A 24,877-nucleotide genomic window follows, 5' to 3' on the forward strand; every position below is an offset into this window, starting at 1 on the left:
ACAGTCAAACTTCACATATACATGTACATCACACATCTTAGTATATGGCAGGGAAGACAGGTAGTAGAGTCAATTAGTTTGACTAATTAGTTTAGATTCAATACTTTAGTCTTTGCATTATCTTCAAATTATGCACCGGACAATCATCAACAGGTCCTGTTCAACTCTGACTTGGGGGTTAATAAGCCCCCAGATTTAATGGGTAGGCCAAAGGTGTTGACCTTATCACTAATGGATTTGACACCAGCTTACATTGATACAAGTATATTAAAATTTAAAGCAATTTACTTATTTCTATATATAGGTCTTGGAATGGATGAAGATCCATTAACAGTGAATGGAGGCAAAGATTTCTCACTGATCAGAACTGCTACTGGCAAGGTATGACAAACTAAATTTTGTCTAAGATTATATTACAATCTATATTTAAGCACATAACTACTTCAGTAATGTTCTGGTAAATTTTCATTGAATTTCATTCATCCTGTCTGACCGGTGAAAGTGCTACACACTTTCTCTCTTAGAAGTGATCTTCAATAGAAGTGCACATAAAGCAAAGATTGCATAAATTGGATGGTAGATCATTGAAATACTGGTACATCTAACTTTGACTATACTTACATATGTCATTCACATAATAGCTTTTGTATAACAAATTCAGTAATAGATCATTGTTCCTAAATTTTTTCTCAGGCCAAATTTGAGTAATGGTACTGGTAATTATTCTTATGATATTATCTTTTGCACACTTACATGGAATCAACTACTGTAAAAGGGTTAATTTTTCACCTGGTTTTAATTTTGCTTATTTCGCTGACTGGAAAATGTGCTAAATTAAAACCCAGTGAATATGTAAAATTGAGCATAGAACTACCTGTCTAAATGATAAAACCATGAATTTAAAACCTACTGACTATGCCTGAAATGATAAATCAGTGGAATTTAAACCCAGTGAAAACTAGTCATTTTACAGTATTTTATCTAATGTTCAATTGTAGAGCGTTCATTATGACATTCTATTATATTGTATTGCAATGCAACATTTTTCTAGATGCTGTATATTGGTAAACCTGTGAGTCTGGGATTGAAACAAGGAGGTGGTATGAGTAACAAATGGAGTGAGTTACCCATTACAAAGTCACCTAAGATTACACAGTGTTCTGTAGGACATGAAGGCCAACATTCCATACTTATTACTGATGATGGTACTGCATTCTTTGTTGGTACATCTAAAAGAGGAGAAGATGGTGACCAAGGTAAGCTGTTGTCAGATATTTACAAACTTATTTGTTATGTGTTTGAAATTAGATCTATATTAATTTAAAATCTAACTGCTTGATCTCGATTTGATAATACTTAAATCTAGCGATTTCTTCCTTTTGAGGTTCCTGTTTGGAACTTGCATGGTTAGAATATAGGATTTAATAATTTCGATTGAGCTGTGCACCAGATTTTCCTGAGGATCCCATTGTGTATTTAGCATTTTTTCGAGTAATAGTCCTTATGGATTATAATGGTTGAACACTGCATAATGTAGACATCCACATTGCCACTCAAATCCTGTCTTGGACTAGCACTGCTATTCTGCTGTACAAATACTCAACAATATGGTACATTTGTTTATCTTTAGTGAAAAGTCGAAGACTGCACAAAGTATCCAAACCCAAGAAGATCTCCAAAATGGACGGTAAATGTGCTGTACATAGTGCATGTAATAATGGAAGCAGTGCTTTGGTTACAAAACAGGGTGAAATGTATATATTTGGTAAAGATAACACATACGCAGATCATTCCACAGGTAAGAAACAAACTATTACAAATCATAACATCTCAGTCACACTTGACGAATGCGCAGTACCACTGACACTATAAAAAATAAACTCAACTATCTAACTCGCATTTCATAAAATCTGTACTTCATGATCAGTTGAATATATTCAGCTGAAGGGTTCCTAAGGTATTATAAAACTGATGCTAGTATAGTAAATTATCTTGTTTCAAATACTAAATACCTCTATTCGGAAAACATTTCTAATTAAATCGCTCTTATTTCAAAAATTGCATATCATTATATCATTAAAATGTGACAACACTACTAATAGATCAAATGTGGTATTTGTGTTGCAATGTTTCACAGTATTAAATGAATCTATTAATTATTGTAGGTTTAGTGACTGATTTAAAAGATGTTCAGGTATCCTCAGTATCACTAGGGAAAGCACATGCATGTGTTCTTGCCAGTAACGGAGACGTCTATACATTTGGTATAAACAATAAAGGACAATGTGGTAGAGATTATGGAGGACCATCTGTAAAAGAAGGTCAGTACAAACCTTTAGTGCACACTGTTAGAGAATGTTAGTCTTTTTCATTGAGATTATTTAATGTAATACTTTCTGTATTTGATTATAGGACATCTATATTCATGTCACTTTTGACCACTTTTTATTCATTCATGAGGATTTGGTAGCTTCCAGTGTTAGCACCTGGTCATGTGTAATTTTTGTTTAAATTTCTTTTGTTCAAATTAACCTTAAATAAGTTTTTGAAAACATTTATATTCATTATAATATGATAATTAATATTTTGATCATTATCATTCTTTTAAAGACATAATATTTTATAAATGATTTATATTTTTGTTATACACATGTATAGAGAGATACAACACCACAATAATTAATTCAACAGACTGATTTATATTTAAACAGTTTGATTACATGTATTTCAATTCATTTAAAATGCTTAACTTCAAAACCCTATTATGTGTTTTAGAATGTAATCAACCCAAATCTTAGCAGTTGATAGAAAGATAAAAAAATGTGATACAAGCAATCAATGCAACAGACCTGAGAGTATTTTTACAGCTTTGTGATCACCTATTTTACCAAACCTTTTCTTTTAAGGCGAGTGATTGCTCATGTAAAATATCGCAAAGAGGAGCTAACAATTTTTTTTTTTTAAATTTTACATTTGCAGAATCATATTTTTACAACACATTGAAATCAGTGTTTTTTGAAAAGCTATTTTTCACTCTTCAGCCAATTTCAAAAGACCAGTCCTGTCTTACTGGAACTCATTCTATGCTGATAAAATTAAAATATCAACTACAAATACTATATACTATATAATATCAGCCCACATCACTATTAATATTGTGAGACATTTTTTACACACTTATTTTATTTTATTACTGACCCTATGTAACTGTGTGTAGTTACATGGTGTGATTACAAGACAAGACGAAGACCACAGGTTATAACCTGTTGATTGTTCCTAATTTGTTTTGTTTATCTCCCACTAGTTGGCAATATTTGCTTCAATGCAGGTATAATACCATTGCATAAATCTAAAGTCAGTGGTAAGCACCTTATATTGATGCATACATGTCTCCTAACATCACTGTCAAGCATGTTTTAATAGTTTTCCTCTAACTACTCTAGTTTTTATGGTATTACGTATGTTTTGTCTAATCAGTTACTAAATGTTAGAAAGCATGTACAATCAAAACAATTTTAGAAATTGATATGTATGTAAAGTTAGAATTACTTGTGTTTATGTTGTATTTTATAAATTTACAGTTGTGCTGTGAAGGTCACCAGCAAACTGTTTTTTGTCCCTGTTCGAAGCCTAAAAACTTTGACTTATAGATAGACTTCCTTGCAGACATGCCATGACCAATCACATTCAAACCAACGTCATATATTTTTGGATACATATGCTTGTCCATTCGTTTCGTAATCTGATTAAAGATGGGTGAATTTCTGCCATTCTAGAACCAAATCTCGGTCATGTATGAACGGATTTATTCAAACATGGTACCTAGTTGAACAATGTTGCACTTTGATACATGTCATTTTGTTTTTCAGATTGGATTTCAAATGACTGTCTGGTGGCCATTTTGTTTCAGAGTCATATCTCTGATATGCCTCGACTAATCGCGTCATATCTCCGACATGCTTTAACCAATCACTTCATATCTCGGATATGCCTTGACCAATCACGTCATATCTCGGATATGCCTTGACCAATTACGTCATATCTCTGATATGACTTGGCCAATCACGTCATATCTCTGATATGCCTAGACCAATCATGTTCAAACTTTAGATATACATCATATGTTCATGTGTTTATTTGATGATTTTATTCCAGATGGCCGAATGGTGGTCATTTTAATGTTTAAAATGCATCAAAAGCATTGCTGTCATTCCAGACCCAGGTCTTGGTCATACATGGATATTTATTGTTAAAAATCTACATTGAATCGTAATGTATTTCAGATCAAATTCAAAAAGACAGAATGATTGACTAACTAATGCTCTTCAGCACAGCATCTCTGACATGCCTTGACTGATTGGATTCAAACTTTACATCTACCGATACATCATACAGTATGTCATACATATAAACACACATTTCTTTCAAGCACTGATTTAAAATTTCAGTTTTGTTCACTATTGAACCAACATGCTGTGACATGTGGCATTTATATTTAATGAACTTACCAGTATTTATAATCTGCATTACTGTAAACCAGCCCTACTAATTGTAATTTGACAGCATATCGATGGTATGTGAATCATTCATGTGAGGTACACTACCTACATGTAGGTCTGCATACTTTAGAGTTTGTTTGTAGTAACTAGCTGAAAGGATGAAAATATTGGCATGTTGTCAGTTTATATATTGTAACACGTGTACATTTTTCCTACAAGTCATGCCCTTTAAGTACTTGACATGTGTTACAAAAATTAATGAAAGGAGTGACAGTCACAGTGTCGCTAATGTTTTAATATGTAGATATCTGTCAATTAAAAATGTTTTTGAGAATTTGACCGTATTCTAAATAACAATCAAACCACTTTGAATAACAATGTCTTCATCCACTAACACTACCGGTACCTTGTAAGCATGACTTTTAGGAATTATCTAAGGCATCCCCAGACTTCAATTACAAATGTTAGTTATATATTAGTGAACTTTCACAAATTAAGTCTTGCATGGTTGATATTAACACTGAATTGAATGGGAATAGTAACATGTTGCATCTTTCAATCACTTTACAATATCACATTGAGTTTTTATCACTTTGCGTTTGTATTACGTTGTTCACATCTTACTGGTATATTGGTATTTGCTGCATATTCCATCTGGAGGTTTACAATATGCTGCCAAGATATTGTACAGCTCGTGGATTAATATTTCCATCATAATCATATTTCAAAATATAGTTATTATTTTTGTATTTTGTGTGTCTAGTGGATATGTTTGGTGATGAAAATGAATCGAAAAAGTAATTAGAAATTGCTTTTGTACCTGAAAAGTACGGTTTAGTAGGAATTGCATGTGAAGTATCTAGATGGCTAGGCCTGCCATTAGAATAATTACTAAGTCTGAGAAATGCTTAGAGCTTCAATTTAATAGATTGGATTCATTGATATGCTGCATTTTATCATATCTCGTATGAATTGTTGTACAGTAGTATTTTATAAATCACCACTATCAATTATTGTTTTTTTATGACATCACAGTTTTACATTATCGCATGATAAACCTCTATTCGTAATTGAATTCATTCCAAGAAAAATACCAAACCGAATTCTGATGGTGGTGACTTATAACAGCGGTAGTGAATTTCCCACAGTGCCCTATTGGATTTAAAGAAGGATTTGGACATAGATGCTTCTCTTCTAATATGGCGCTAAACACGAAATTATTAAATTGTTCAGTTCATCAATTTCTTAGAGGAACACTTGACTAAACTGAACACCATATTGAACTGCAAATTGTATTTAATTTTATGTTTAAACAAATCAACAAATTATCCGGTTTTAGCCAGGTTACCAGTTTAGAACGTTCGGTTGAGTTTTACTGTACATTGTACTATACCATTGTATAGGTATTACCAGTGTTTGTTTCTTTCCATTTCCAAATGTTTTCTTTCTGTCACAGGTTTGGCCCAAGCTGCTGCTATGTCGATATCAGTGAATGATGAAGACAATGAGGAGGATGAAATAGATGGAGAAGAGAGTCATGGAATGTGTCCATCAGGATCCCATAAATGGAAACATGAACAATGTATGGTGTGTACAATATGTGGTGAATGTACTGGATATGGTCCTAGTTGTATAAGTACTGGGGGACCAGATAGAGTAACAGGAGCGTAAGTATTCCAAAGGACTATGCAATATATTATGCATGTAGAAATATATTTATGTGCAGTCAATCTTGAACCAGGGAGATGTTTGGCTTGGTGTCTCCACGGTTTCATACTTGGTTTTAGTGTTTTCAGTAATGTGAAGTTATTTTACCAGGATATGTAGGAAGTATAGAGATGTCGTAGTCAATACTGCAGATTTTAACCTAACCTGTTTTTTTGTTTTTTTCAGTTTATGTGGTTGTGGTACTGGTGATGCTGGCTGTACTAAGTGTGGATGCTGTAAAACCTGTGCTGGTGAAGGTCAAGATAAAGAGTTCTCTGGTGGATGGTTAGAGGCATTGGCCCGGCATGGTGAACTCCTACCGTTGGATATTCTAGCCAAGAAACAGATTGAAGATAGACGACGGTATCAACCAATTGGATTCCGACAAATAGGCAAAGGTCAGTTTACCATCATGATGATGCATGGGTTTTGCTTATATCGCTTTGGCTTAAAAGCAATGTCAGAGTAAAAGGCTTTGAACAAGGACAAAAACATTGAGTAGGCAGGTAGGGTTTAATACAAACTTGTGATTAAGAATGAATGACCACTAATTAGTCCCTGCTCGGACGCAGTCCGAAAATGGGGACTTATGTTTTGACCTCCGTGTGTCCGTGTGTGCATGCATGCGTGCGTCCGGACCTGTATCTTAGAAATGCCTGGACCAATCACAATCAAACTTCACACATACATCACACATGATATTATACATATGCACGTCAATTTGTTTCACGATCTGATTTAAGATGGCCGAATGGCGGCCATTTTTGTGCTAAAAATCATCAAAATCAAGCATTTCCCAGCTGTTTATATATGGATTTTGTTCAAACCTTGTATATACGTTGGACATTATAGAACCTTGATGCACAACATGTTGTTTTACGATCTGATTTAAGATGGCTGAATGACGTCCATTTTTGTGCTGAAAAATCCTAAAAATCCAGCATTTCTCGGCTGTTTACAGATGGATTTCGTTCAAACTTTGTATATACATTAGACATTATGGGCCCTTCATGCAAATAATTTAGTTTTTCAGATAAGATTCAAAATGGCCGGCTGGCGGCCATTTTGTTTTAATGAATGTGGTTCTCGTGCCATATCTCTGACTTGTTTTGACTGATTATGTTCAAATTTTAAATATTCATTATACATCATGTCATAGATAAACAGATATATTGGTTCGACGATCATATTCAAAATGGCCGAATGGTGGTCATTTTTGTGCTAAAAAATCATCAAATATCAAGCATTTCTGGCATTTATGGATGGATTTCAGTCAAACTTGGTACATACATTAGACATTACTGGTTCCTGATGCACGTCATTTTATTTGTCAGATTGGATTCAAACTGGCTGACTGACGGCCATTTTGTTTTAATGATTGGGCTTCTAGAGCCATGTCTCTTAAATGCTTTGACTGATTATGTTCAAATTTTATTTATTCGTTATAAATCATGTTATATATATACATGTATTCAAAATGGTTGATTTTGAATGCTGTTCCAGAGCAATATCTCTCAATATGGACAAGTACTTGTTTGACGATCAGATACAAATGTCAATCATTTTAATGTTAAAAAATCATATTTCTGACATGGTTATATTCCAGCTATATTACTATAAACAAAACTATATATCTTAAATTTGATAACTAACGGGGACTGTGCCATGCATGGCTTGTTTCATTATCATTTGATTTTTTGGTCATTTACTACATTAAAGGAAATACATGTAAATGAACAAAATCAATTTCCGTGTATAGGGCTAATTTGCATAAAAATAAAAGTAGACTAATTTGCATAAAATAAAAGTTTCAGTTTTTTTTTGGAACACAATTATCTTTTTTCCTTGTCTAAAACTCTTGCAAATATAACCATGAATATATGGGTTTCATTTTTTCTGGTTGCAGTCTAAATTCTGCTGCAATTTTGTACAAATTGTTGCCTATTAAAAGATGTGTTGTAATTCAGTGTGGATATATGAATGTTAGCAACTTGTTTGGTTACAAAGCTGTAATCTTAAAATCATATTCTTTGTGCTTGGATAATTGACACTTTATCTCACGTGTAGCTCAACAACTAGAAAAGCCATTGTTCTATAGACTGTTGTACTTGTTTACGTTCTGTGCGCGTGCGCAGTGACTGATTGTTTGCACTTGAAGATAAAACAATGACGTTCAGAGAGCGACATTTGTCGTTGCACTTTCACGTAGTGCTTAGCAAAATGATGTCACAGTGCAACAGTCTATAGAACCCAAAGTCAATCCATTCATAGACTTGCACAACTACAAAATATTCCTTAGTGGTTCATTGCAATGTTATCATTTGGAAGTTTTGCAGTCAGTGTTCACATCATCTTGTTAGCTGTGATGATTCCAATGTGATTATTGATACTGCAGTACACACTTCCTATATCAAAGTGAGGGTATCTGAAAGCATTTTGGAAAACTTCAAAGTACTTTTCGTTCCCCTTCATACAAAGTCTATTTTTTATATTATACAAGTCAATCCAGCATCCGTGTTCACATACTCCTAACTTCATGGTTTTAAAGTGTTATTAGATGCAGACCAAGGTAGTGCTAGTGGTGATGACAATAAAGATCATGATAAAGATCAGAGTAAAACGGTCACTCATCCACCAAGTAAAATACTCATTGGAATAGGAGATGTGGCTACTACTCAGATATCATGTGGTTTACATCATACTGTGGTTCTCTTGCAAAATGGGGATGTGTATGCGTTTGGGAGTGGACAGTATGGACAGCTTGGCCAAGGTGATACGTCAACACGGTATGTTGTACAGTTCAACTGTATAGGGTTTAATTATTATCAAAACCCAGTAGATATTCAAATTTAAAAGTAGAATGTATTGTTTCCTTCATAAATCTTTTCTTGGAACTTTAAATTTGCTAAAATTAACCTAGTAAATATTTCTCTTTTAATACACTTTCTAAACCTGTCTAAACTTAACCCTGTGTTACCATAAACCTGTTCTAACTGAACCCTCTGTTACCATAAACCTGTCTAAACTGAACCCTCTGTAACCCTAAACCTGTCTTTACTGAACCCTCTGTAACCCTAAACCTGTCTAAACTGAACCCTCTGTTACCATAAACCTCTCTAAACTGAACCCTCTGTAACCATAAACCTCTCTAAACTGAACCCTCTGTAACCATAAACCTGTCTAAACTGAACCCTCTGTAATCATAAACCTATCTAAATTGAACCCTCTGTGACTATAAACCTGTCTAAACTGAACCCTCTGTTACCAGAATCATGTCTATACTGAACCCTCTGTTACCAGAATCCTGTCTAAACTGAACCCTCTGTTACCAGAAACCTGTCTAAACTGAACCCTCTGTAACCATAAACCTGTCTAAACTGAACCCTCTGTAATCATAAACCTGTCTAAACTGAACCCTCTGTTACCATAAACCTGTCTAAACTGAACCCTCTGTAACCATAAACCTGACTAAACTGAACCCTCTGTAACCATAAACCTGACTAAACTGAACCCTCTGTTACCAGATATCTGTCTAAACTGAACCCTCTGTTACCAGATACCTGTCTAAACTGAACTCTCCGTAACCCTAAACCTGTCTTTACTGAACCCTCTGTAACCCTAAACCTGTCTTTACTGAACCCTCTGTAACCCTAAACCTGTCTAAACTGAACCCTCTGTTACCAGAAACCTGTCTAAACTGAACCCTCTGTTACCAGAAACCTGTCTAAACTGAACCCTCTGTTACCATAAACCTGTCTAAACTGAACCCTCTGTTACCAGAAACCTGTCTAAACTGAACCCTCTGTTACCAGATACCTGTCTAAACTGAACCCTCTGTTACCAGATACCTGTCTAAACTGAACCCTCTGTTACCAGATACCTGTCTAAACTGAACCCTCTGTTACCAGATACCTGTCTAAACTGAACCCTCTGTTACCAGATACCTGTCTAAACTGAACTCTCTGTAACCCTAAACCTGTCTTTACTGAACCCTCTGTAACCCTAAACCTGTCTTTACTGAACCCTCTGTAACCCTAAACCTGTCTAAACTGAACCCTCTGTTACCAGAAACCTGTCTAAACTGAACCCTCTGTTACCAGAAACCTGTCTAAACTGAACCCTCTGTTACCATAAACCTGTCTAAACTGAACCCTCTGTTACCATAAACCTGTCTAAACTGAACCCTCTGTTACCAGAAACCTGTCTAAACTGAACCCTCTGTTACCAGATACCTGTCTAAACTGAACCCTCTGTTACCAGATACCTGTCTAAACTGAACCCTCTGTTACCAGATACCTGTCTAAACTGAACTCTCTGTAACCCTAAACCTGTCTTTACTGAACCTTCTGTAACCCTAAACCTGTCTTTACTGAACCCTCTGTAATCCTAAACCTGTCTAAACTGAACCCTCTGTTACCAGAAACCTGTCTAAACTGAACCCTCTGTTACCAGAAACCTGTCTAAACTGAACCCTGTTACCAGAAACCTGTCTAAACTGAACCCTCTGTAACCATAAACCTCTCTAAACTGAACCCTCTGTAACCATAAACCTGTCTAAACTGAACCCTCTGTAATCATAAACCTATCTAAATTGAACCCTCTGTGACTATAAACCTGTCTAAACTGAACCCTCTGTTACCAGAATCATGTCTATACTGAACCCTCTGTTACCAGAATCCTGTCTAAACTGAACCCTCTGTTACCAGAAACCTGTCTAAACTGAACCCTCTGTAACCATAAACCTGTCTAAACTGAACCCTCTGTAATCATAAACCTGTCTAAACTGAACCCTCTGTTACCATAAACCTGTCTAAACTGAACCCTCTGTTACCAGAAACCTGTCTAAACTGAACCCTCTGTTACCAGAAACCTGTCTAAACTGAACCGTTACCAGAAACCTGTCTAAACTGAACCCTCTGTAACCATAAACCTCTCTAAACTGAACCCTCTGTAACCATAAACCTGTCTAAACTGAACCCTCTGTAATCATAAACCTATCTAAATTGAACCCTCTGTGACTATAAACCTGTCTAAACTGAACCCTCTGTTACCAGAATCATGTCTATACTGAACCCTCTGTTACCAGAATCCTGTCTAAACTGAACCCTCTGTTACCAGAAACCTGTCTAAACTGAACCCTCTGTAACCATAAACCTGTCTAAACTGAACCCTCTGTAATCATAAACCTGTCTAAACTGAACCCTCTGTTACCATAAACCTGTCTAAACTGAACCCTCTGTAACCATAAACCTGACTAAACTGAACCCTCTGTAACCATAAACCTGACTAAACTGAACCCTCTGTTACCAGATACCTGTCTAAACTGAACCCTCTGTTACCAGATACCTGTCTAAACTGAACTCTCCATAACCCTAAACCTGTCTTTACTGAACCCTCTGTAACCCTAAACCTGTCTTTACTGAACCCTCTGTAACCCTAAACCTGTCTAAACTGAACCCTCTGTTACCAGAAACCTGTCTAAACTGAACCCTTTGTTACCATAAACCTGTCTAAACTGAACCCTCTGTTACCAGAAACCTGTCTAAACTGAACCCTCTGTTACCAGATACCTGTCTAAACTGAACCCTCTGTTACCAGATACCTGTCTAAACTGAACCCTCTGTTACCAGATACCTGTCTAAACTGAACCCTCTGTTACCAGATACCTGTCTAAACTGAACCCTCTGTTACCAGATACCTGTCTAAACTGAACCCTCTGTTACCAGATACCTGTCTAAACTGAACTCTCTGTAACCCTAAACCTGTCTTTACTGAACCCTCTGTAACCCTAAACCTGTCTTTACTGAACCCTCTGTAACCCTAAACCTGTCTAAACTGAACCCTCTGTTACCAGAAACCTGTCTAAACTGAACCCTCTGTTACCAGAAACCTGTCTAAACTGAACCCTCTGTTACCATAAACCTGTCTAAACTGAACCCTCTGTTACCATAAACCTGTCTAAACTGAACCCTCTGTTACCAGAAACCTGTCTAAACTGAACCCTCTGTTACCAGATACCTGTCTAAACTGAACCCTCTGTTACCAGATACCTGTCTAAACTGAACCCTCTGTTACCAGATACCTGTCTAAACTGAACTCTCTGTAACCCTAAACCTGTCTTTACTGAACCTTCTGTAACCCTAAACCTGTCTTTACTGAACCCTCTGTAATCCTAAACCTGTCTAAACTGAACCCTCTGTTACCAGAAACCTGTCTAAACTGAACCCTCTGTTACCAGAAACCTGTCTAAACTGAACCCTGTTACCAGAAACCTGTCTAAACTGAACCCTCTGTTACCAGAAACCTGTCTAAACTGAACCCTGTTACCAGATACCTGTCTAAACTGAACCCTCTGTTACCAGATACCTGTCTAAACTGAACCCTCTGTTACCAGATACCTGTCTAAACTGAACCCTCTGTTACCAGATACCTGTCTAAACTGAACCCTCTGTTACCAGATACCTGTCTAAACTGAACCCTGTTACCATAAACCTGTCTAAACTGAACCCTCTGTAACCATAAACCTGTCTAAACTGAACCCTCTGTAACCATAAACCTGTCTAAACTGAACCCTCTGTTACCAGAATCCTGTCTAAACTGAACCCTCTGTTACCAGAAACCTGTCTAAACTGAACCCTCTGTTACCAGATACCTGTCTAAACTGAACCCTCTGTTACCAGAAACCTGTCTAAACTGAACCCTCTGTTACCAGAAACCTGTCTAAACTGAACCCTCTGTTACCAGATACCTGTCTAAACTGAACCCTCTGTTACCAGAAACCTGTCTAAACTGAACCCTCTGTTACCATAAATCTGTCTAAACTGAACTCTCTGTAACCATTAAACTGGATTCTACATAAGTCTGTTTAATCTGAACCCCTGTGTGAACAGGACACCTGTATAATTTGAACACCTTTTCTCATTGACTTCTATAAACTGGACACCTTTGTGAATCTATGATGAGTACTGTAAAACACTTTGTTTTAAGGCATGAATTGAAAGAATCTTAGTTTAATTAGAGTGCTGATAATCACATTGTGAGAATACATTCATCTTGAGTTAGTTAAATTACAGATTAGCTAAAATAACATGCTTTCTAAAAAACGCATGTTCTACAGCCTATAGAGGAGGGGCATGTCTCTGTGTCTAATATTGATCCTGACTTTTCTAATTTGACAGAGGTGCACCAACACTGGTAGTTTTACCTGTTGCAGCCAGTCATGTAGCTGCTGGTAGTAATCACACTGTGGTTCTACTGGAGAATGGACAAGTATTTACATTTGGAAGTCATCAGGTAAGTGTATGGTTAACTGCTTAAGAGATGGATTTAGCCAAATAGGAACAGTGTGACATTGTCTTAACCAGTTATCAACAATAGATGTGGTGTTAATAGAATGTGGTGTTAATAGAATGTGGTGTTAATAGAATGTGGCGTTAAGAGAATGTGGCGTTAAGAGAATGTGGCGTTAATAGAATGTGGTGTTAATAGAATGTGGTGTTAATAGAATGTGGCGTTAATAGAATGTGGCGTTAGTAGAATGTGGCGTTAGTAGAATGTGGCGTTAATAGAATGTGGCGTTAATAGAATGTGGCGTTAATAGAATGTGGCGTTAATAGAATGTGGCGTTAATAGAATGTGGCGTTAATAGAATGTGGCGTTAATAGAATGTGGCGTTAATAGAATGTGGCGTTAATAGAATATGGCGTTAATAGAATGTGGTGTTAATAGAATGTGGTATTAGAATGTGGCGTTAATAGAATGTGGCGTTAATAGAATGTGACATTAATAGAATGTGGCGTTAGACATTTAGCAACATCATGACACAGTATAAGCAGTTAGCAGCCGTAACATAACATTTTTAATGTTATATCAAATCAAAATAGTATAGTTGAAAGTTTTGCAGTCAGTGTTCACATCATCTTGTTAGCTGTGATGATACCAATGTGTTTATTGATACTGCAGTACACACTTCCTATATCAAAGTGAGGGTATCTGAAAGCATTTTAGAAAACTTCAAAGTACTTTTTGTTCCCCTTCATACATATATAACATTTTGTAATTAATATTAATTGTTTTAATCCCAATTAGAGTGATGTCTTTTACTTGCATTCTTTTGTTTTTGCACATGTGCAAGAAAAGCTTATCTATACTGTTATTCAAATTGTTTTTGTGAAATCACAAAATAAGTTTTGTTCAGAGAATAAAAGATATTGTTTTGCGAATTGTTGGTTTTGGTTTACTTCAGAAAGGACAGTTGGGGCGTGCTGCACCAGGTGATGAGCAGTCTTGCAGACACTGGTATGCAGAGCCGGGTCTTGTACCTGGTATTGGTGCTCAGTCTGGCAGGAGAGCCACGTGGATTGGTGCTAGTGGGGATCAGACATATATGAAAGTAGATGAATCGTTGATCAATGCCAATACTTTGGCAAAATGTAAAGTCTTTTCTAATCACAAATCTATTGGTAAGTGTTTCTATTTTGTCAATTTAATATGTTGTAAACATGTTAGTGTGAGTGTAATCCTAGCAGATCATAGCAGCTATCGTAGAAAGCACAGGGTTGGGTCCACAGCTTGGATATTATATTTTCTATTCCTTATCTATTAATTTATTTTAGAATATTACTCTCAATACTCATGTCTGGTCAGAGTATTATGAACTGTTGACATATACATAAATCTTCGGAAATACCTAGTAATCAGATTTTTCGTTTCTCCCTGATTGCCTAGGAAAAACAATGTAGTACTAGCCAATCTGGCTAAAATTGTTTTATCGTTTGTGCAAGCCTAGTTACAACGATTTGTAGCTTAATGCTTATTTCTAACGTGATATATTTATACTGTATATGGGTATGCTAAAAAAACATTTGTCAAGAACTATGGTATTTCTTTTCGTATGACAGCATTTACAGTGTTCTGCTCTTTTTATAGTATCATAGTTCATAGCCTTCACTTCATCTTGGCAGCAATGTGAGGTACAAAGATTGAACATTCACTCACACTATTTCTCATTGTAGGTCTAATTCCCACTGATAGTGCATCCACTGTTAAATGCCTCATGATCAGTGGATCTGATGGCAATTGTAAGAGTTTCTCTGGTCCAGATCAAGTCACATTGAAGGATAGATGTATATGTTTAGATCCAGTCTACGATGTGCTATGGAGGTGAGTTTCCCCAAAATTCACACTATTAAGTTTTAACGCAGATTAACACATTGGGACCACATTGGACATTTTGAATGGTATTCAACTTCAATAATATACTGTAAAACATGTTGTTGTTGCTAGTATGTAATTTTAGCTAATCTGTAATTTCGCTAATTCAAGATGTTTCCAATTTAAAAGGGAATATATTCTCACAATGAGATTTATCAAAATTAGGATTCTGTTAATTTGTGCAATTATCATGTAGGTTTTTCAAAGTGTTTTACAGTAGTTGGAAGTTTTGCGGTCAGTGTTCACGTCATCTTGTTAGCTGTGGTGATACCAATGTGATTATTGATACTGCAGTACAAACTTCCTATATCAAAGTGAGGGTATCTGAAAGCATTTTGGAAAACTTCAAAGTACTTTTCGTTCCCCTTCATACATGTAATCTTATTCCGTAATTGGTACAAATGTTATTCAGTTTCTATTGTGGTGGTAAATGGAATCTATATGGGATAGGCAGCATACAATATTAGGGTTGTCAATATGTTGTTGGAGAAAATGATATTTGGCATGTTCTCTTCGTTTGAAATGGAATGTACTGAAAGTTGATAACTATCCAATTTATCATTCTAGTTATGACCCTTTAACAAGTCATGTGTGCTGTTACAACGTCCTGACTGGAGATGCCCATGACATTGTGACGAAAGATAGCAGTGAAAGGCCTAGTATTTTAAATTGTGAATTTACCATACCATGCCAGTCGGATACATCTACCACAAGGGCACATTGTGCTTTGAACTTACTTTGCTGCTTAGATACGTTAACAACATCACAGGATGTGGGCATTGTAGTTGCTGAACAGAGGCAGGATTTCCATTCCAATGCCAGAGTATTTACTAAGGATGACTTTACTATTGTCAACCGATTTGAAAGTGAGTATTATTTCAATTCAGTGATTGGCTTTTAGGACTTATATAAAATGGGGACCCCCTCCTCTATTATGATATGTGTACAAGTCCCATGCAGTTATATAATAAGTTTATAATGTGTTTGGATTTGTTATCACATCATATGTTGATTTTTTTTTATCTGTGGAAGCGTCTTGTAGGCGATGTGTTAAAATGATCCAGTTGGAAGTTTTGCAGTCAGTGTTCACATCATCTAGTTAGCTGTGATGATTCCAATGTGATTATTGATACTGCATTACACACTTCTTAAATCAAAGTGAGGGTATCTGAAAGCATTTTGGGAAACTTCAAAGTACTTTTCGTTCCCCTTCATACATATAACATATTTTCACTGTTATTTACAGGTCATGGAGGAGGCTGGGGATATTCGGGACATTCAGTTGAAGCTATCAGATTCACTGTAGACTGTGATGTTGTACTTGGTGGGTTAGGATTATTTGGCGGCAGGGGAGAATACACAGCCAAGATCAAGGTCAGTGTCAGAATGTATAAATGTCAAAGTCTGTACAGTCGGTTATTCTTGATGTAATATGCCAAGTACAATTGAAATAAATACTTTCATGCATCAAGGATAGACCATGTTCTGTGGTACAGCTATTGTTCGCTTCTATGTGTACGTACAGAGCACAAATCAAGGGTTCATGTGTTGACAACCCGTCTGTGTGTATGTGTACCTCTTTGTGTATATTCGGCAGAGGAATGGTCAGAGTCCATGCAAGCATCAAAGTCAGTGAAGTCAAAAGCTTTATGGGGTAATTACAAATTAGTATGCAGACTATATGAAAAAAAATAATGATGTATTACTCAAAATGGTTGCCAACTTGCCATAGTAAAACTGGTTAATAATCTTTATATATTTGATTAATAGGTGTATGAATTAGGTGTTGATGGAGGTGATCATGAAAGTGATGGTGATCTACTAGCTGAATCAGATGATACTAGTTATGAATGTGGAGCAAGGTATGTTTGATGTCATATGCATCTTTTATTCAGGGCTGCAAACAATATGATTGCTGTCAAAGTAAAGATGGTTTCTTTGCTGAATTCACTAGACTGTCTTTAACACATAGCTTGCAATGATTTTGGTATTTCTGTGGAAAAAGCAAGCAATGTGTGTAAATATGATTTTATATAAACTATGAATCCTGACAAACCTGATTCTAGGTGGATTTACCCTGTGTATTGAGGTGAGCTGATAGAGTTTAAGCAGCTGTACAATGTTCTAATTGGAAGTTTTGCAGTCAGTGTTCACATCATCTTGTTAGCTGTGATGATTGCAATGTGATTATTGATACTGCAGTACAAACTTCCTATATCAAAGTGAGGGTATCTGAAAGCATTTTAGAAAAGTTTAAAGTACTTTTCGTTCCCCTTCATACATATTAATACTTCCTATTACATTTAAACTTGATAATGCACCTTAATTAGCCAGAACTTCTGTAGCTTATTTAACGCATTGTCTGCTGGAAAACCTCCATGGATAGCTGAAATGACTGGTGTATACCGGTAACATCATCAGGAAGCGATGTGAAGAAACGTGCACTTCTCTTCTTTAGATTTCTTCATTAAAATCCATCATATTGTTCACATGTTGACATTCATAAAAAATATTGTTTCTTGCTACCATATTAGAGAGAAATTTCCAGTTCTGTTTGATGAACCAGTGCTGCTATGTGCCAATATCTGGTATGTAGCATGGGCTAGGGTGTCTGGACCAAGTAGTGATTGTGGTTCTGGTGGAATTATGACTGTGACTTCAGATGACCAGTGAGTATTGTGTACATGTATGGTGCTGTTTATATCGGAAATATATCATATTTTCTTTTAGACTAATAGTCCATGTAGCACATGTGCTCACATAAAAAATTATTTTGTATAATTATACATGTATTGATTGATGTGATAGGCAAATGCCCTGAGATTTGAATAAACGACTACTACTTCAATAAATAAATAACATATTCCTTGAGTCAATGTACAAAAATTGTGTATATTGTGTGGAGGATGTGCTTCAAATAGACCAGATACAATATTCATTAAAAATTTAACATAGTTATTACTGCTTATTAGATGAATCTTTGCATGGATTGTGTTACCGCCAGTCAATACAACTGTTCTTTTCTGCTGTTTTCATCACATCACTTACATGCACTTTCTTTTCAGAGTTGTATTTAGGTTCAAAAGTTCCAAGAAATCCAATAATGGAACCGATGTGAACGCTGGCCAGATTCCACAAATACTATATAGGTAAGCAATCCCACTATAATGATATGGATTGTTGATCTGTCCTGTCTAATGTCCTACTGTGGTGATTTACACCCATGATGCATGTAATAATTCATGTGTTACTATCATTGTCAGGTTACCTTTAGCAGATACATCAAGTGGTAGTAATGTGACCAAAGAAGTAGAACCTATTCATATACTATCAAGGCAATTTAGTAGAACAGTGTCATCAGTAAGTACTCATCTTTTTATGACAACAAGGTTGCATCCACGTCTATGTTGATAGCGTTTTATGAATATGATATTAAAATTATTTTTAATGTATTTAAAGCTGCATTATCTGTTAAACTTTTATCTGCTAAATTTTAAGTCTTGAACATGTGTAAAATGAGCAATGAATTGGAATCAGCAGTTACAGCGCTCATGAGTCAGAACCTGACTGATTTATTTTTTATCTGGAATATCTAAAATCCTGACATGCAATGCCCTTTTAAATCCTACTTTAAAACACACTCAACACAACTAGCCCTGCCAGTATTAAATGTTCCGTGTTTGCTTGGACGCAATGTCAATAAATTCTATGAAATCTCATACAACATGTATAAATTTAGAAAGAAAAGGACAGTACAACTTGAAAAGTGGGTGGACTTGTTGATCCCATCACAGCGAATCATAAATGCATAAAAATCAATAAAAACAATAAATAGATAAACATAAAACGTCAATAGATCACTATGGCCGTTTGCTGTTGAAGATGTTGTGGCATATGGATACCAAAATTGTATCTGGTATCCATCTTGTTTCATCATAAAAAAAAATTATCCTCATATTTTTTAACATTTCATTAACTTCAAAAACAATTTGGATAACCATAATTAAAAAATTCAACGTCATAGCCTTGCATCCTGATATCTCACTTGAAAGTACATCTCCAACTTGGTGCTCTTGGATTTGCACGTTGATGTCTAAAAGTATTCTATTTGTACTTGGAAATAAATTCACATGGTGCATTTGTGTGTATTATGCACTTTCTATGTTGCTAAGTAACTCTTCAAATATTTCTGAACAGCTGTAATAATCTAAATGTTCTCTTTTCGCAGGCGTGTTTTGATTCGTTACTCAATCTACTGGAATGGAGCTGGGCAACATTCAACAAATCATTACTGGAGATCCAAAGCCTGAAAGGAACCAATTTAACTGCTGCGTTGTTAGACCTAAATAGACTAGTCTATTTGAGTACTGCTAGTCTGCGATTGCTAAAGATCTACACATGTGAAGTGTATCCAAACGGAAGTAAGTAAATATCCACTACGTAATTCAAACATCAAACCACTCATAATATATATATATATATATATATATATATATGGTAATGGAGGAATTAAGACACAACTACATGAATATTGTAACTACAGCACTGTTTTGTAAGGTACAAACCTCACTCATCCGGAGCTTTATGTTATATATTTATATATATATATATATTTATAATGAACTGTACAAAACCAAAAAATAAGTGCTTCTTCACTTTTTGTCTTTGTCCACACAGTACCCAGTGCTAGAACACCACCAGAGACTGAAACCTTAGCAGATTGTGTTGGCAAAACAAGAACACTACTATGTAAAATACTCTCCGAGAAATCAGTGTATTCTATAAAAACCAGAGGAAAAGATGACGTACATCATAACGATTTATTGGATATGATTCTGTTGGAATGCCATCACACATTTGTCAATTGTTTTCATGCGTTTTATCCAACAAACCAACTGAAATGGATTTGTTTATGTGATCTTCTTAGTCAAATGAATCCGGTAAGCTACATTATTGTATATCTAGCAGTGAAAATTATAGAATTTTCTATTTCATAAAAAACCCGTACCTGCATTCATTCGAAAACGTATATGCACTCATGATTGTCATGATATTCGAACATTTTCTTTATGTACGTCAGACACACAAGAGTAGAATCCTGTCACTAAATGCAAACGTTTACACATAACAATACATATCCATTTCAGACTATTATCTTTCATTAAATCATTACTACAAGTAGGCAGTATGTGATCTCTATGACCTCTGCTATGCATCGGTTGATTGCGTGTCTGTCTTTGTGTATTCTCGTGATATTCAAATTACATTTTTTTTGCTAGAAGTGTTTGCTATTTTATGATAAAATTTAGTGAGGACAACATTTTGCAAAAGCTGATTTTTCCAGACTTGAAAAAATCACAAAATTTTCTAGTCAAAGTGTTTTGTCTAATCGTTATTACCATGGTTATTACCAGAATATGCATCTTCAATATTAAAAACAGTTCATGGGTTACCATGTGTATAATATTTTTAATTTTCTTGCATATGGGATTTTTTGTTAGTAGTCACTATCATATTATTATAAGTGCATTGCCAATAGAAGCAGGCATAAAACAAAATAATGTGCTCTTGCATGTTATTTCAGGAATAGCTTTATAGCAATATGACTTATTTTGACCTTAGAGACATTTCTGTCATTTACGGAAGTACATACTCTACTAAATAGTATGGTATTCATGCATAATTTACACTGTCTTGGTGTCCATACATATGATCAGGATATCTGGACCAAGGGGCAGCAACCAAGAAAGTCTAATATATTTTTGAAATAATGTCTTTTTACCAACAACTGGTCATAAAATGAACCCCACTAATGCAACATCAACCAGTGAACTCAAAACTGTTATTGTGAATGTTTTAAGTTTAAAATATTTCTAGGATATGCATTGCTTGTGTGTCATCAATAAAGTATAGAAATTCTGTGTATTGAGGTATTTTCGAGAAAATTGAATAAAGTGTGAAATGTCGCAATCATTCTGTTTGTTCTTTATTTTTCAGGAAGATAAGGCGATCACAAATTGTTTCCTTTTAGCCGCAGTCTTAGAGGCGTTATGTCATCCATCAGTTAAACTCACAAATCTTCTGCCAATAGTTAGAGAAACTGAAGCTGCATCGTTAGCTTTACAACGACAACTTAGTAACGATGATAATGCTAGCTGTGCTACATTAGTTGGTGAACACATAAGATATCCATTACTTGTATCAAATCTGGAAATGACACTTCAGGTAAGTAGTTAAATCATGTGTACTTCCGGTATCCATTTTTGCATATAACATATGATCTCTCTTAAATGAACATGTTTTTTTCTTCTCTCCTTTTCCTCAGAGATTTGAATTCCTTCACTAATATACCACAATAGACAATAGCTCTTTTGCAGTTCTTTACTGTGGAACCCCTGCTTCTTTGCTGCAGCTGATGCATATCCCAATTTATAAAAGTTATATTGCTGAGAAAAACTTAAAATCCTGAAGCTACTATGTTATACTGATTAAAACTTGACGCATTGCTCTGTTTATCGACTAAAATATTATTACAATAAACATTATACATTGCTATTTGAATTCTGCTTTAGGACTGGTAAACTGAATTAACATAGGAATTATTTAATTTTCGATGTGCATCGTTTTCTCATCATAGTGATAAAAATGATGTGCGTCTAAAAATAACGTCAATGGAAAATATATCACAAAGAATATTGATTTTCGTCCATCTTAATAGTTGAACAGAGAATCCTGTGTGTGATTCATTGATGGTTCTACCAGGCTTATAATTATATTTCTTGATTACTTAGCAGGTGGATGGATGTAGTAGTATGGGGAATTTCAGAGAAGTTCTTGCAAAACTCATGTCCATTATAGTGCTTCCTGTTAGACACTCGCTGAAAAAGGTAGGTCAGCATTTCATCATATTTAGTAAAAAAACGGATATTATTTTGGAAGCTAACTGGCTTACAAATCAACTGACATCATGGATTGTAAATAATAGTTGTATTTCTGTGCAGGTGTACTAAAAGTGCTGGTGAATGTATAATATGTTATGTATTCACTTTTAAACGTTTCATTATTTTTTAATCATTTAAGTGATGTGAAAGTATTTCCAACCACTTAAAATTTTTTTTTTTGCAAAAAGCACAACTAATAGAAAATCGTGACATTTTATAAGCTGTATTTTGTAAACTTTTCTGAGGGACTTTTAGGTGACAGGTCAATTTAGTAATTGTAGCAATGCGTTCAGATTATTAAATTGTGAGTTATTATCGTGATGAAAAAGTCAGTAATTGAAGTCTACAAAAGAATTTCTACAATGTGGAATGATAGTCACTCACTACTTACTGACAAAAAGGATAACTACCAAAGCCCATTTTAATTCAATCATAATTCATTGCAACAAGATGATGATTTTGAAGGCTGTCCCATATATGAATCATCATATCTTTCATGACATGTTCTTTTGTTATCTCTATATACAGGAAACTTGTACAATTCCACCACTACTGGTTTCCAACGCGTGTTCATTATTAGCTTGTATTGTTAGTGAGCTAGCAGCATCAGCTACTGGATCCGAGGTGAGTCTTTACATCCACTATATTGTATATAAACGATCGTTGTTTTCTCCAACCGGGCATGTCGTGGTCTTGTATTAACTACTACAATGGCCAGCAATAATCGTGAGTTTAAACACAGCTGGCAAAACTGGCGTCTAACTATTTGGGTTTTTCTGGCACGGTCACCATATTGAAATCAACAACTTAGATGGTGGTGGTGGTGGTGGTGGTGGGGGGGGGTCAATAAGTCACGGTAATATCACTATATACACTATATTGTATATACTGTAACTGTTGGCATCAGTGATAATATCTCAGTTGTTATCATCCCTTCTATTTTTTATTCCCTATTTAACTTAGTTATATTATCAATGTTTAATGGATCATTAAATGTAGAATGGAAGTTTTCAGATGATTTATACATTACATTGTCTTTACAGAATGATATTCAGAGTACAGGTCGACCTATTTTGACCACGCCGACAAGGTTTGCACGTGTAAGCCAGGGTCGTAGCTGGAATACTGGCAATGGATCACCGGATGCTGTATGTTTCAGTGTTGATAGATCCGGTGTCATCATTATAGGTTTTGGTGTGTTTGGTGGACTTGGACAGTATGAGTATGAATTAGAACTATTAGATGATGTAAGTAAATATCACTGTTTTACAACTGGAGATTGAATAGTGTGATCATTTGCTTTGTACATGCTGCCTGTGTGTACATTTGTCATGCACACACACCAAATGTACTGCAATGTTTATTGTATCTGTGTCATTCTATGCTTGCCGCCTTGCAAGGTAATTCTTATAAAATGTGCGGGGGTTTTTCTAGAAAAAAACTGCAAGTGGGGGAGATAGTGTTCTCCCTAACAGGGTGTGGAATTTTTGATAATTCTAAGTTAAAATGGAGCATTCTATGTCTTCCTTGGGGCCAAAATTACTATCTGACAGGTCACAGTTGAAGACTCTGGTCACATGTGATCCCTGGTCAATCAGAATTTTATGGTTGCCAGAGGATCTGCTTCCCAGGGTAAGAGGGTGCATGGCCATGGCATGAGGGCACTGTGTTCCCTTGTTTAAAAAAATCCCTGGTGTGTAAAATAAAGTATTGCTATTTAGATGAGACTTGCATTATACATACAATGCACGCCCTCTTGTGTTCTCAGTTGTAATATAATAAGATCTAACACTCCCAACTCTCGTCATCACAGCTTCTGGTACAGTTCTGGTACATAGCCAACCTACATTACAGTCTGAGCATCTTCTAAGCTGGCTTTTTTTAAGAAGATCATCATTGTTATCATTAATTTCAACTTACTATTTGTTTGTACCCCCGGTAGTATCTAAGTTACCAATATGAGACATGAAATATACATACTTTGCATACTTTTAAAATATAATTTTTTTAAAAACAAGCTGAGCCCCTTCACAGGAGTCATTGATGATTGTCAGCACTTACCCTACTGTCTTATGTAATGTTCATTCATTTATATTGCAGATAGAGGGTAGTAGCGATGGTCATAACCACAGGTGGAATTCATTAGAAATAATTAAAGGTACATATGGAGCGGATGACTGTGTCAATGATGTTGCTGAAATAAGATTTGAAAGACCGGTTCCTATCAAGGTAACTAAAAAGCATATTCAATGGTCTATTTTCAATTGATTTGAGTCGGTTATAGTGTTGGAGAGTAACCCCCTCACCCCTTGGTGTTCAAACATTGGAAATTCTTATTAAAATACATGACTCTTCAAATATCAAGTACTGTGTTCTGACATGCCTTGACTGATTGCAATTTATCTTCACACACATACCTTATACATCATATCACACAAAAATGACTGATTTCCTCGCTTGTATATTTTTCGTTTGTATAGGAAATGAATTTTTAAGTATACTACGAGTATACTATGT

General features: G+C 35.4%; 1 protein-coding gene across 1 annotated transcript in view; it reads left to right on the forward strand.

Moving 5' to 3' along the window:
- LOC100368165 (E3 ubiquitin-protein ligase MYCBP2) overlaps window positions 1–24,877 on the forward strand; it is an 81,807-nt gene that overhangs the window by 10,024 nt on the left and 46,906 nt on the right. Inside the window, exons 11-33 of the mRNA XM_085498125.1 lie at window positions 305–381; window positions 1,052–1,256; window positions 1,631–1,798; window positions 2,166–2,321; window positions 5,956–6,166; window positions 6,393–6,604; window positions 8,755–8,992; window positions 13,385–13,499; window positions 14,452–14,668; window positions 15,221–15,368; window positions 15,987–16,285; window positions 16,666–16,793; window positions 17,190–17,281; window positions 17,954–18,088; window positions 18,485–18,568; window positions 18,683–18,779; window positions 19,648–19,840; window positions 20,097–20,359; window positions 21,417–21,644; window positions 22,211–22,306; window positions 22,889–22,984; window positions 23,404–23,607; window positions 24,461–24,589. Coding sequence (XP_085354251.1) covers window positions 305–381; window positions 1,052–1,256; window positions 1,631–1,798; window positions 2,166–2,321; window positions 5,956–6,166; window positions 6,393–6,604; window positions 8,755–8,992; window positions 13,385–13,499; window positions 14,452–14,668; window positions 15,221–15,368; window positions 15,987–16,285; window positions 16,666–16,793; window positions 17,190–17,281; window positions 17,954–18,088; window positions 18,485–18,568; window positions 18,683–18,779; window positions 19,648–19,840; window positions 20,097–20,359; window positions 21,417–21,644; window positions 22,211–22,306; window positions 22,889–22,984; window positions 23,404–23,607; window positions 24,461–24,589 — 3,791 coding nt within the window. The remainder of the gene's footprint in view (window positions 1–304; window positions 382–1,051; window positions 1,257–1,630; window positions 1,799–2,165; window positions 2,322–5,955; window positions 6,167–6,392; window positions 6,605–8,754; window positions 8,993–13,384; window positions 13,500–14,451; window positions 14,669–15,220; window positions 15,369–15,986; window positions 16,286–16,665; window positions 16,794–17,189; window positions 17,282–17,953; window positions 18,089–18,484; window positions 18,569–18,682; window positions 18,780–19,647; window positions 19,841–20,096; window positions 20,360–21,416; window positions 21,645–22,210; window positions 22,307–22,888; window positions 22,985–23,403; window positions 23,608–24,460; window positions 24,590–24,877) is intronic.

This window comes from Saccoglossus kowalevskii, chromosome 4 (genome assembly GCF_978046115.1).
Source record: "Saccoglossus kowalevskii chromosome 4, keSacKowa6.1, whole genome shotgun sequence".
NCBI lineage: Eukaryota > Metazoa > Hemichordata > Enteropneusta > Harrimaniidae > Saccoglossus > Saccoglossus kowalevskii.